Genomic DNA, 13415 nt, shown 5'->3' on the forward strand with positions numbered 1-13415 from the left:
ATTGTGAGAAATAAATTTCTATTGCTTGAAAGCTACCCAGGGTATGGTATTTTTTCATAGCAACCCCAACACACTAAAACAATAATATATCAGTTGTTAGATGATAGCAATAAGTCCCCATACACAGTTCTTTTCCTGACTAAAAAAGCCTCGTCCCGTTTGTGCACTTTCTAGACATGACTTTGGGTTCCATTTCTTCTATGAATAAGGTCTGGCTTTTGACCTGCCATTTTGAATGTGTTATCAAAGATCAAGAACAGTTTTGCAAGCATAGTCTCATAAATGTAGTATGGATTGGCACCGTCAATTCCCTGTACTGGATACTGCGTTTCTGTTAGGATGATGAAAACAATTTATCTAATGGTCTTTATTAAATAAAAGTCTTTTCCTCATTTACTACAATTTAGTAATGGAAAAGAAAAATCTGGTGCACAAAAAAATTTTAAAGAGTTGATTTGAATAAGAAGCAATTCATGAATTTGGAAACACGAGAGGTTTAATATTCTGATGACAAAGCATCAAAGGCAAGTATTTGAGCAAAATAAAGAAATTATTTAATTGCTGCAATTACAAAATTGCCATATTTGGTTTACCTTGTTCGGAAGTCCCCAGTCACCTAACCATATGTTAGTTGGCTGCTTACAATTGACTGAGGTTAAGTTTTGTTTTTGTCTAGCATAAGCATTTATTAGAAACAACCCAAGTTAAGTTTCACTTATGTTTTCAGTTTAAGCAAGGGTAAGGCTATTTTTAAGGCCCTCTTGGTTTTGTTTAATAAGGGCTTTTTCAAGCCTCATCACCATTTTAATTTTGCTTTAGCAGTCATGACTTCTCCATCAATTTTATGTTTTTGCCACTATTTTCACCTACTGTTTTTGAGAGAGTGCTAGTTGCTTCCCAACATTGATTCTTTAAATTCTCTTGAGTTATCGAGCCTAATTTCTAGTTGGGCACATTGCCACAAAACTAAAAAATTATATATTGCAAACTGCTCTGTAGCTAGGCATAACCAGGACTAAGTAAAGGCAAATAAGATATTACGAGAAATTCCATAAGGGACTTTAAGAAGTATCCTTAGAAGGTAGGAATGTGTCTTCTCCAGCCCCCTCCTTTGTGTGGCAGGACTGCAGTGTAGCCGTCTTGGACTATTGGCCAGAGAGTCCATGACAACCCACAGAGAGTGAGCTACAACAATGGTAAGTCAATAAAAAGACACATGTCCCTTTCTGTTTCTCCTCTCGGCCATAATACCCTAGAAAAGCTGTAAGTTGGAGAAAAGAAGGAGAAATAGACAGTAAAAAAAAAAAAAAAATTCCCAACAGGCTCCTGCCTCAGCCTCCTGAGTAGCTGGGACTACAGGTACACGCCACCACACCTGGCTACTTTTTTCTATTTTTAGTTGCCCAGCTAATTTCTTTCTATTTTTAGTGGAGACGGGGTCTCACTCTTGCTGAGGCTGGTCTCAAACTCTTGACCTCAAGCGATCCTCCCACCTCGGCCTCCCAGTACAGACGTGAGCAACCATGCCCTATCCCAGTGGGCTTTTTATTATTAACTCTGACTCGCTTTAAGGAGGATAAAAATAACACATCCTAACTCAAAACTGAAGTAAGACCCTGGACTATGCTTGATGCTGAGGTGTGATAACATTTGGCACATTTCCTTAGGAGATTCCAGAATCTAACAGCGAATTGTGACAGGTGTTTGGAGGCCTGAGGGGTCAATGCAGGGCTGTGGCACTCTGTGAGGGGCTGGTGGGGTGGGGAAGGCTGGGCACACACCTCCCTGGCTTGTAATCCACAGGATGTGAGCTTTTCCTGAATTTTTGGGTGAGACAGGAGGAGTCTCCATATAGAATTTAAAAGCTTTAAAGGAAGCAGAACCCAGAAGCCAGTTTAACTCAGGAATTCAGGATTAAGAATTTCCCATGTAATTTCAGTATAAAAATCACAATCTCACAAGAAAATCATGAAAGACAGCTGAAGGCACAGTGAGCAGAGGATCAGACTTCAATGAATTCCCGAGCCTAGATGCACATGACTTTAGAGGTCCCTTCGGCGTGGGCCTGAGAGACGCATATTTACATCAAGTGTCCCCAGCGCCGAAGGGACCTCTAAAGTCATGTGCATCTAGGCTCGGGAATTCATTGAAGTCTGATCCTCTGCTCACTCGGAAGTGAGCAGCCCTGCCTTTTCTGTCCTGACAGTGACTTTTGAAAGAACATTCAAACACTTAAACTGGCACCTAACACTGCTTATTTTGTTACTCAATTAAAAAAAACAACCCAATTTTAAAAATGGGCAAAGAAACAGACATTTCTGGCCGGGCATGGTGGCTCATGCCTGCAATCCTAGCACTCTGGGAGGCCAAGGTGGGAGGATTGCTCAAGGTCAGGAGTTCGAGACCAGCCTGAGCAAGAGCAAGACCCTGTCTCTACTAAAAATAGAAAGAAATTAGCTGGACAACTAAAAATACATAGAAAAAGTTAGCTGGGCATGGTGGCGCATGCCTCTAGTCCCAGCTACTTGGGAGGCTGAGGCAGGAGGATTGCTTGAGCCCAGGAGTTTGAGGTTGCTGTGAGCTAGGCTGACGCCACGGCACTCTAGCCCAGGCAACAGAGTGAGACTCTGTCTCAAAAAAAAAAAAGAAACACATTTCTCCAAAGAAGATATACAAATGGTCAATATGAACATGAAAAGATGCTCAACATCATTAGTCATTAGGGAGATACAAATCAAAACCACAGTAAGATACTACTTCACACCACTAGGATGACTCTGAATTTTAAAAAAAGGAAAATAACAAGCATTGGTGAGGATCTAGAGAAACCAGAACCTTTGTACGTAGCTGGTGGGAGTGTGTAGTATGGCGGTTACTCAAAAAGCTAAACATACAACACACAGAATTCAGAAATTCCACTTCTGGGTATATAGCCAAAGGAACTGAGAGCAGGGACTTGAACAGATAGTTGTGCACAAGCACACAAACAGCAGCATTATTCACAATGGCTGAAGGGTAGGAACAAGCCAAGTGTCCACTGACGAATAAATGGATAAACGAAATGTGTTCTACCCATATGATGGAATGTTATTCAACCATAATAAGGAATGAAGTTCTGACACACAATACAACATGGATGAATCTTATAAGACATGCTAAGTGAAATAAGCCAGACACAAAGGACAAATATTTTATGATTCTACTTATATGAGGCTCCCAGAGTAGTCAAATTCATAAAGACAGAAAGTAGATTACAGGTTAGCAGGGGCTGGGGGAAGGGGGAATAGGAATTATTATTTAATGGGTAGAATTTTTGTTTGGAATAATGACAAAGTTTTGGAAACAGTGGTGATAGCTGTACTGCATTATAAATGTAATTAATACCACTGAATTATACACCTTAAAATGATAAATTTTACCACAATTAAGAAAAAATCCTAAGTAATATACAAAAACCCCTTTAAATTGTATACTTTAAATGGATGACTTGTATGGCATATGAATTATATTTCAATAAAGTTGTGCAAAAAAGATTATTCAAATACTTAAATTGGCATTTGACACATCTGACTTTGTTAACCATGGCTACGATAGTATTTATAGATAGACTGATTGATAGGGTCTCCCTCTATCACCAGAGAGTGTAGTGGCATGATCATAGCTCACTGCAGCCTCGAACTCTTGGGCTCAAGTGATCCTCCTCGCTTGAGCCTCGGCCTCCCAGAGTTCTGGGATTACAGGCATGAGCCACTGTGCCCAGCTGACCTTTTTACTTTTAATAAAGATAAATGTTAAGAAAATTACAAACCCAAACACTGAATGGTAGCAGTCTAATGTTTACTTGTGACTCAGGATCATAAAACAGTAACACTCTTAGAAAGAATTTTCAAGATAGTAAAATCTCTTTAGTACAACAAGCATTTCAAACCCTTACTGTAATTCCTCTCACCGAAGTCAGTTCAATATGTTATCAAATCAAACCATGATTTAGTGGCTACAACTGTTCAAGTGCTTTGTACTCAAAGGAGTAAAGTGCAACGAGGAATAAAGTGGCAATCTCATTACATAAAATAATCACTGCATTAAAGGAACCTGCAATTAAAATGACTATACTCTGAAAACCTGTAACAAATGAATGAAATGGGCCTGTTTATGACTATTGCAACTTAAGATGAAAAAGCTGTCTGAGCAGAAATTTGGTGAAGCAGACACTGCGATATTTACATTTAGTGAAATATATGCACCTTACAGGATGTGTTAGCAACAGAATTAAGGGCAGAGAGTGAACTTACTGGTTCAGTGAGGGTGCTGTCCTTTTCTAAAAACTGCACTACACAGTACGCCAGCTAAAAAGTAAAAGGAGAGTGTTAACATTTCAACATGGAAATACTGCCATGCTTCTTCTAGAACCGCTGTTAAACACCTTTTTACGGCACAACAAGGGCCTGTGGTACAAAAGCCTGGCGTGATGGAGGAGCTGCCCCCAGGTGTGCCGTCCACTTGCACAGGAGGCTCTGAGTCGGGAACCCCAGCACCTAGGCTCGAATTCTTTCCCTATTAATTGGTGATAGATCAGAAAGCTAAAAAACAAAAAAATTTGGCAAACAGTCTTTTAGATTAACACCACCACCAAGTCAACACAGTGTGATGGAGATTTTTCTTGTGGTCCTTTTAGAGATTATGATGAAACATAATCTAATACCTGGGAAAAATCAAATTAAAATCTGGTTTCATTAAGTATCTGAACTATTAACTTTTTATACAACTCATATGACAATCTGGCTGGATATAAAGATATTACCAGTTAACAGCAAACAGAGAAAATAAGTAAAATATTTCTCAGGAAGCCACTGTCATGGGAATCCATGAAAGAATGCACTGTCTGTCATTTATCCCATGCTGCGAACTGCCAAAGTGGGGCCTGCTGGAAAGGAGTCTCCTGCCTTCCTGAGCATGTGCCATGGCATGACTACTTGGTGCCAGGCTTGTAACAGCTACAAGTGAATGAACATACCGCCTGCAGCCCACGGTGGGAGTTTTTCTGAAATAAATCTTCAGTGTGTTGCAATCAGCGAGCTTTAGTTGTCTACATATAAGAGTGAAGGAAAACCAAATCTACGTAAATCCAGTCCCCTGACCAGTTAGCAAGCACTTACTGACCAATGTTTCAGTATATCTGTAGCTATATTCTGTCAGTTTTAAAAATCCACAGCTTTTTCTTTTTTTAAACTTTTCAAGGCCATTTCATTGGCCATGGACCTACAGGCTTTTTTTCTTTAAGGTACTGGATTTTAGATCACACTACAGAAAATCTTCCTCTTGACTCTTTGAGAGAGTTACTTATTTCCTTCTCTATGCTTAAAACTAATTTTAAAATTCTGTATTCTAGATATTTCTCTGAATTTCTTAAAAGAAATCTTTCTTTACCCCTTTACTCTTTCAATTATTGCCAGAACCTTGTTACTGAAGTCACTAATATGACATAAAAAAGAAAACACTCTTGGTTAAAGGCTGGATTCACCATCTTGAGTTCAATCCTGCTCAAATGACGCTAACTGTGCCTACCAGCACCTCCCTTACCCCCTTACCTGGGGATGGTAGACACTCAGAGATTTCACTTTGTGCAAAGGTAGTAACACCTTCAATAAGAAAATCTTGTGCTCTTCTTTTAGTGGTAAGGCAAATCCATTAATTATACTGGAAAAAGAAAATTTATTTGGCTTGAATATATACAAATTCTACATTTTAAGCAAATATCTTGCTGTTTTTCTTTCAGTTTTTGTTTTCAGCAGGCAAAATACATGAAGCCAGGACCCTGTAGTCCCAGCTACTCAGGAGGCTGAGGCGGAAGGATCGCTTGGGCCCAGGAGTTTGAGGCTATAGTGAGCTAAGATTGCACCGCTGCACTCCAGCCTGGACAACATAGTGAGACTCTGTCTCTTAAAAAAAAAAAAAAAAAAAAAAAAAATATATATATATATATATGTGTATGTGTGTGTGTGTGTGTGTGTGTGTTTTTCAGAAAAAAGAGGTTATTAGCAAAAATTTAAATAAAATTAAATGCCTTCAAGTAAGCACAGTCATTTTTATCTTTGTAACTACAAGATAATTTTAAAATTCTGGGCTTATAGGGCATTGCCCAGAACAGTAGGAAGCTGGCTCAACAGCAAGGGCAAAATCTTTTGCTCAAACAGGGCCAAGAAGACTGCACAGCTCAGGTGGGACCCCCAGCTCCAGGTGCCCTCACACCCAGCACCTTGCATCATCCATCTTCAGGAAGTCATGCATCCCTGGAGTAATTCAGGCTCATTATTCTAGTGTTAGCAACAGAGTGCAAGTGTGTGCAGAACACGTGTGTTGGTTAAAAATCAATCAGAGAGCTGTTCTCTTCTACAAGGGAAGGGGGGCTCCTACTTAGAGCCTCCAAACTGAAGTTTTTGTCTTAAACATCAACCAGTTTATTTACTTAGTTCTATAATCAGGCAAACACAAATAGATGTTACAGAGAGCCATGGAAGCAGACAGAAAGATTTCTAATGTGGTCCTCCATCATTCACTCAGCACAGGGCACTGGGTGCTGCAGGAGGCGGAGTCTGGAGTGGCCCTTCAAGGATGATCTGCTCATTCACGTGGGGAAACCCTAAAGGCAAAATCCCTCTTCTAGAAGAATAAAAATAAGCCTAGCAGTGGTGGTTGCACAGTGGCCCTTACCCACGCCATATGGCAGGCTGTGCCGAACACCTTCCATAGCTTAACCCCTCCTGGCAAGAATCTGGGAGGGAAAATCGATTATTTTCCCCATTTTATAGAATTAACTTGCCCGAGGTCATACAACTGGTAAGGGGTAGCTTCTTAACCATGCCCTACACTAAGCTACACTGAGAGAGAAACCCCGGCAGAGTCTGTTGAAACCAATCAAAGCAAAATTTTCAATAAGGACTAACGTTTTTTTCAAATTACATCTTAGACAGCAAGGACAGTTTTTCTCAGAACTACTGGGCAGGACCATATTCCCCAGATAATAATAGCATGCCACGAGAAAAGACTCCTTTGTTCAAATGCTGTAGGGAATCACTAGGTTTAACAAGAGCACTGAGTTTCTTCACTGCAGGTTTCCGCAGAACCCTGAGTGGCTAAGGTACACTAAAGCCCCGGAGAGGCGAAAAGCATTCTTCCAAGCTTGTTTGCCACGGAGCCCTGAGGTACTCTGGGAAACAATGGGTTAGTAGGTCTAACGTAAAATCTATGCGTTATCACTTTAAAAATATGATAGCAAGCAAAAACTTTACGCAGATTAAGATGATGAAAGTTTTGAAATGTTAATTATCTTATAAGATACATATAAAAATTCATAAAATCAAAGCTATTTTAAAAATTAGCATTTACTCAATACTCCAAATGCATCATTTATTCTTCTTACAAAGCGTCTAATATAAATCTTCTTATGTAACTATTTTTAACATTGCTCTTGAGGAAATAATTTAAATTATGTTTCCATAGTAATGATACTGAGGTATATGAAGTAGATCTACAAATGGAAACATAAAAATTGGAGAATGTGTCATTTGGTGTGTTCTAATTCACGAGCTCACCAACTCCCCCATAAGCGAAGTCTCATTTACGTTACTTCAGAGAGTGGCTTCAGTTGCCTCACTCTGGGGAGTGGGGCAGTTGAACCGAATGAACTGGACCATTCTGGCATAAGTTCCATCCACAGTCATTTGATGCCACTGACACAGACTTACCTTCCCAATATTTCCAGTAACTCTGCTATGCCATTGTGATGCTCTGTTTCATAAATAAACCTAGAAAAAACAATTTGTCAATCAGAATTAGACATCGAAATAACAGCTGGAAAGACTAAACACCCCAGAATAAGAAAACAATGCTTGTAGGGGAAAGTCACATAGCCGGGCAACGATGAGCATGTCTATTTGTGAAAACCTTCATGGGGCCCAGGCAGCTGCTCACTGTACCAGGTGAACCAAAGACACTCCTCAAAACCTGCAGATATAAATGCCTTCAGAACAGAGAGCTTCGTCTTACTGATTTCTTGACAATATTTTATTTTGAAAAATTTCAAGCATCCAGTAAAGTTGAAAGAATTTTATAGCAAACACCCACATTTGAACCACCCAGATTCAGCCATTACCAATGTGCTCTATTAGCTTGATCACATGTACATCTGTCTATTCACCCCTCTACCCACTCATTAATTCAACTTATTTTTTCACTGCATTTCAACTTAAGTGTGTATCTTACTCCATTTTAAAGCCTACGATATTTGCACAGTTCCAGCAAAGGACAGAAGTGATTTCCTGAACATCTCCCTGGACCATCCTACCTACTTGCCTGCTGACACCCCTACGCTTCCTCTCCGCTGCTTCAGGTGCGATCTTTCTGGAATGCCAGTCTGCCCTGGTTCCCTTCCCCAGAGCAGCCTCTGCCCGGAGTGCCCGCTTCTAGGGGAGCTCCTGGACCATGCACCCCAGCCCTCGTGTCGGCCTGTCTCCCTCCAGATGGGATCACTTCTCATTACTGTGCTCCCAGGGCTAGGACCAAGCCGGGCATCTGTTTGATTCTTAAACACGTCTGCTGAATAAACTGGGGACAGAGAGAAGGAACAGGACATGTCTTCTCCCCAGGGTTCCTGTAGAAACAAGCCACTCCTGCCCATGGCCTTGATTGCCTTGCATTGGTCTGAACCAACACACGCAGAGTATTCTGCAGGAAGTAAGAGAGAAGTCTGAAAAAGGTTCCTGCCAGTCAGATGAAAATTATTTGCTTAAAGACAGCTCCAAGCCAAAAGTAAATTTGTAAAGTTTAAAAAATTTTCATTGTAGGCCAGGTGTGGTGGCTCACGCTTGTAATCCCAGCACTTTGGGAGGCTAAGGCAGGAGGATTGCTTGAGGCCAGGACTTTGAAACCGGCCTGAGCAAGAGTGAGACCCAGTCTCTATTAAAAAAAAAAAAAAAAAAAAAAAAATTAGCTCGGTGTGGTGACGTGCTCCTGTAGTCTCAGCTTCTTGGGAAGCTGAGGCAGGAGGACTGAGGTTGCTGTGAGCTATGATGATGCCACTGCACTCCAAGCTGGGCAATAGAGTGAGGCCTTGTCTCAAAAAGAAATTTTTTTTCATTGTGGTTTGAAACAAATAGAATAGTGGCCTTAAGGTAAAGAACAAGCCAAATTCCCACAGATGTGAAATATTTCTCAAGAAGTGGCCTTAACATTTCTGTATTCCCAAATGACCAAAATTTACTCAGTCGTAGGTGTTTTTTAATTGGTCTCTGTAGGAGGATTTTGACAGATTTTAAAAAATGGTTGTGTGATGTGGGGAAGAACTTGTTTGGCTGGAACAAAGGTCTGTGACACGGAGCAGCGGGGCGGGAAGGTGGGCGTGACGCTGGACTGGAAGGCCAGCTCAGACAGGCCGAGGGCCAGCCCCAGCGCCAGGAGCAGAACCTCTGCGCAGTGAAATGTGGCAGCAAAAAATGAATTTGGCTTCAGCCTGAAAGTGAGCAGGGAAGTTACTGTGATAGAATGTGGCAACCTGGGTGACGAGAACATCGGTGGTGCGAGTACACGGAACGCAAAGTGTTCCTGTCCCATGTCCTCCTGATCACACCTGCCTGAGAGCTTGGAAGCTGTAACTAAGCCTAAGCCCTCTGTGGTGCATCTACATTGAGAAGCACGTTAATTTGTGGAACTCAATCTGAAGGCTACTTTTGTATCCGGTGCAGCGCCCAACTTCAGTCTCCTGGTTCCCCTCACACGTACCCTGGCGAGCTGCACAGCCAGCCGGTCACTGAGGCTCCGAGGAGCCTGGGTGGTCAGCTCTGGGCCTCTCAGGACAAAGACGCCTGAATCCCTTCGCACCGTTTCTGATCTATCTCCACCAGCTTTGACATTCGCATGAGGATGGCTTTTAGCTAAAAGCCATTTCATTTTCCTCAATCAACATTACTACATTCTTACTGTTCAATTCTTACTTTCTACTTATTTTAACCTGATTTAAGGTAGGTATAAGAAAGAATAAGGATAGTTCTTCTCCTTACTTTTCCAGAGGAAGATAAAACAGGAAGGTGCAAAATGGGAGAGAAGCCATAAAGATCTGTTCAGAGCAGGGTGGAGTGTTTTTCACTCTTTCAGCAAGAAAGGAATTAGACACTCTAAAAACTGAGCTGGAACCTGCTTGTTGTAGAAGTCTCTCAAATGGATGTCCTCAATTCCTTTCCTTCCTGCATAATGTGTTCTGTGCCCTCCCTCTGAATCTGGGCTGTCCTTCGGATCTGCTTTGACCAACATAAAGGGTGAACTCACTTTGTCCTGTTCTGGGCCAAACCCTTAAGAGGACTGGCAGCTCCTGCCTCCTTCTGAGAAACAGCGGAGGCCCCCGTGCCGTGAGGGAGCCCGAGCAGGCCGCACCACACATGAGGGGAGAAATCACCGTGGACATTCCAGCTCTCGCAGACATCACGTAGAGCAGAACTATCTAGCTGAGCCCAGCTGAGGTGACAGAATGTGAGGGACGATAGACCGTGGCTGACTGAAGCCACTGAGCCACGGGTGGCTGGGTACGCAGCAAGAGAGAAGGAGCTGCTGCCACCTTGCCCACCTCGCCCACCTCGCCTTCCGTCCCACTGCTGGCCACAGCTGCGTCAGGGGGATCTAAGGCACTGTTTAGCTCACGTCTAAACAAAGCTGACTGGGATGAGAAACTATAGAAAGAAACAGGAACTTTATAGTAACATTTTCAGTTAGTTGAACCAAATACGTTCAAAATATTTTTTCTTACACGATATAGCTGTACTACATAGACCTTAGATGAGCTGAACACATCTCTGTCGTTCTCCTTATTTTATCCTCACATGAAATGAGGAGGGAGCAGTATTGGCAATGAGGACCCAAACCAATTATGGAATCTAGGTAACATGCTTGCTTTGGTTGCATGTATCAAGATAATTATAGAAGAGTTTACTAAAACACATATGCACAAATACCACCCTCTAGCATCAAGCCTTTAGTGAGAACTGAACTAAATTATTTGTAATAACTGTTGAATAATAATCTATTAAAGTATTCCTGTTTTTAAATTAAAGTTCTTTAGGATACAAAACATTTTCTATTTCTTTACTATAGGTGTTCAATAGATTCGTGATTCTGTTATTTGAACAAAACCTATTAAGAAAACAAAAACACTTCAGGTAGAGCTTTACTATTGGGCCCCAAAGACTGGAATTTAAATTGTACCTGTTTTGTGTTGTTTAAATAATGTATATTTATTTTGATAGGTAAGTATACCAGCCAAGTAATGATCTTGTTAAAAAGGAAGCATGATACCAAGAAACATAAAATAGAAGCCTAACACTCAGGACAATGACGTCACTCTCTGATTACAGTTGGTGAGCCAGGGCCCCGGGCTCCATTGTACAAATGGGAGTGGGGAACTTGGAAGGAGTTCAAAGGAAAGCCATGCACAGAATGAGAGGCTCTCACACCGAAGGGCCCTATCAGGTGTGAGCATCAGGGCGGCAATCGGAGCCTGACGGCTACAGAGAGGCAGGCAAGGGAGCTGAGCACAGCGTTGCGGGGCGGCTGGGACACGAGGCTGGGAGCTCGGCTGCTGCCCGCCTGTCTGTCTCGGCTGGCCCTCTTCTTGTCCCTTACTCAGTCATCATGACTAAGAATGGACCCCAGGCCTGTGTTTGTCACAGTGGACACCTGGCCCTTCTCCAGCAATGGCTTGCGCTTCATCCTCACTCAGGCCCTGCAGCTAAGCTGCAGGAAACCTGCCCATGTTCTTATCTCACAGAGGGACACCTTCACACTGCTTCTGTCACTGCTAGTATCTGTCACCACCTCACACCACCCTCAGGTGCCTTAGAGAGGCAAACCAGCCTGAGAAGCCAAAGTGTGAAGAATAACCTGCTCATTTAGTAAGCTTTCCAGGGACAGAGAAGAAAAACACAAACCGTTGCCTCTATCAACATTTACTTGATGACACCACGAGATGGGGCATGTGACAAATCAGCCCACATGATGGCTGCCCTTGTGGGAGACCAGATGCATGTGCCTAGTCAGGGCTCCCTGGTGGAGGGATGTTTCGGGAAGCCTGGGAGGCCGAGAAGAGTTGGTGGAAAATGGCACCCAGGCAGTAAGAACACCGGCTGTACAGCCCTGGTCTGGCAGGGGCCTGGGGCCAAGCAGAGGCAGACTAGGAAGAGGGTGGCCTCGGGGCTGCTACAGGCCTCTGCAATCACTCACTATGGTCCCATGGCCCAGAGGTGGGCTCGATGTCGGAAGCTGTCCTCCCCGACTTGCTGCCTCCAGCAGGGTTCCCTTCCCCTGGAGCACAGCGGGAGTCTCTAATCTAGGCTCACAGATCTGGTGCTTCCTAAAAACTAATCACATCACTCCTCACCCTTCCTCCTCTAAGAGTCCACGGGGAAGAATGGAGTAGCGCACAGGTGGAGGGAAAAGGTTGGCTTGGACGGAATCAATTCATCCGTATTTCTGGGTGACTGGACATCTCAGCAGAAGCTGAAACAGGAGGCGGCGTGTGTGGTGAGGCACCAGGGGTGCGCGGCAGCAGGCGGGGGGCAGGGCAGGAAGGGAGGGGGGACAAGTCCGGCCACACACTGGGTCCACCTGCACACAAAAACAGGCTGCTTGAGAGCCACCTCCCTGGGCCTCAGTCCCCTGTCAAAGGAAATGCCAGGGGAGAGGATCCAGTGTGGGAACGAACATCACCGTGCACAAAGAGAATGTCAGCCACATACAGACTTACCTATAAAATATATTATTTATCTGTTTCCTGATGTATGCTCTCAAGCCTAAGAACTTCCCATAGATTCTGTGAAGGGTGGTTTTAAGAAAATCTCTCTCCCGAGGATCTTCACTGTCAAAGAGCTCTAAAAGCTTCAAGGAGAAAAAGACACTTAGTGACTTGGTGTTACTGCTCTGCAGGGCAGGGCTTTGTAGTTTCAGCTGATTTGTGCCTTACCTGCAATACAAACTTCTGATCAATATATTTCTTCGCTATGTTAGGCTGGAAATCTGGAGACTCTAAAAATCTTAAGAAAAATTCATAAACAAGCTAGGAGGAAAAAAACAACAATGAGTCAAATAACACGGTATTTTATTAAATGGATATTAAAATACATGAGTTGAATATTTATTTGCCTGGGAATATTAGCCTTTAAAAAAAGTCACAGGGCTGGGCGCGGTGGCTCACGCCTGTAATCCTAGCACTCTGGGAGGCCGAGGCGGGCGGATTGTTTGAGCTCAGGAGTTCGGTAGCTGTAGGTTCTTGACAATCATGGCGGGTAATCATGTGACCAAATAGCAGCTTAATTGAGATTTAAAAAACCTTCACAGGGCTGGGCGCGGTGGCTGACGCCTGTAATCCTAGCACT

At 43.0% G+C, this 13415-nt stretch overlaps 1 protein-coding gene across 5 annotated transcripts in view; it reads right to left on the reverse strand.

Moving 5' to 3' along the window:
• The window catches only part of PPP2R5C (protein phosphatase 2, regulatory subunit B', gamma), a 142628-nt gene that overhangs the window by 25350 nt on the left and 103863 nt on the right, over nucleotides 1-13415 (reverse strand). For all 5 annotated transcript variants that reach the window (XM_012647076.1, XM_012647075.1, XM_012647079.1 and 2 more), the window contains 5 exons: nucleotides 13004-13096; nucleotides 12788-12918; nucleotides 7746-7805; nucleotides 5589-5697; nucleotides 4293-4346 (listed from right to left, as the gene is read on the reverse strand). In XM_012647076.1, the coding sequence (XP_012502530.1) occupies nucleotides 4293-4346; nucleotides 5589-5697; nucleotides 7746-7805; nucleotides 12788-12918; nucleotides 13004-13096 (447 nt within the window). The remainder of the gene's footprint in view (nucleotides 1-4292; nucleotides 4347-5588; nucleotides 5698-7745; nucleotides 7806-12787; nucleotides 12919-13003; nucleotides 13097-13415) is intronic.

Source organism: Propithecus coquereli, unplaced genomic scaffold (assembly GCF_000956105.1).
Source record: "Propithecus coquereli isolate 6110/MARCELLA unplaced genomic scaffold, Pcoq_1.0 Scaffold256, whole genome shotgun sequence".
In the NCBI taxonomy this organism is placed as follows: domain Eukaryota; kingdom Metazoa; phylum Chordata; class Mammalia; order Primates; family Indriidae; genus Propithecus; species Propithecus coquereli.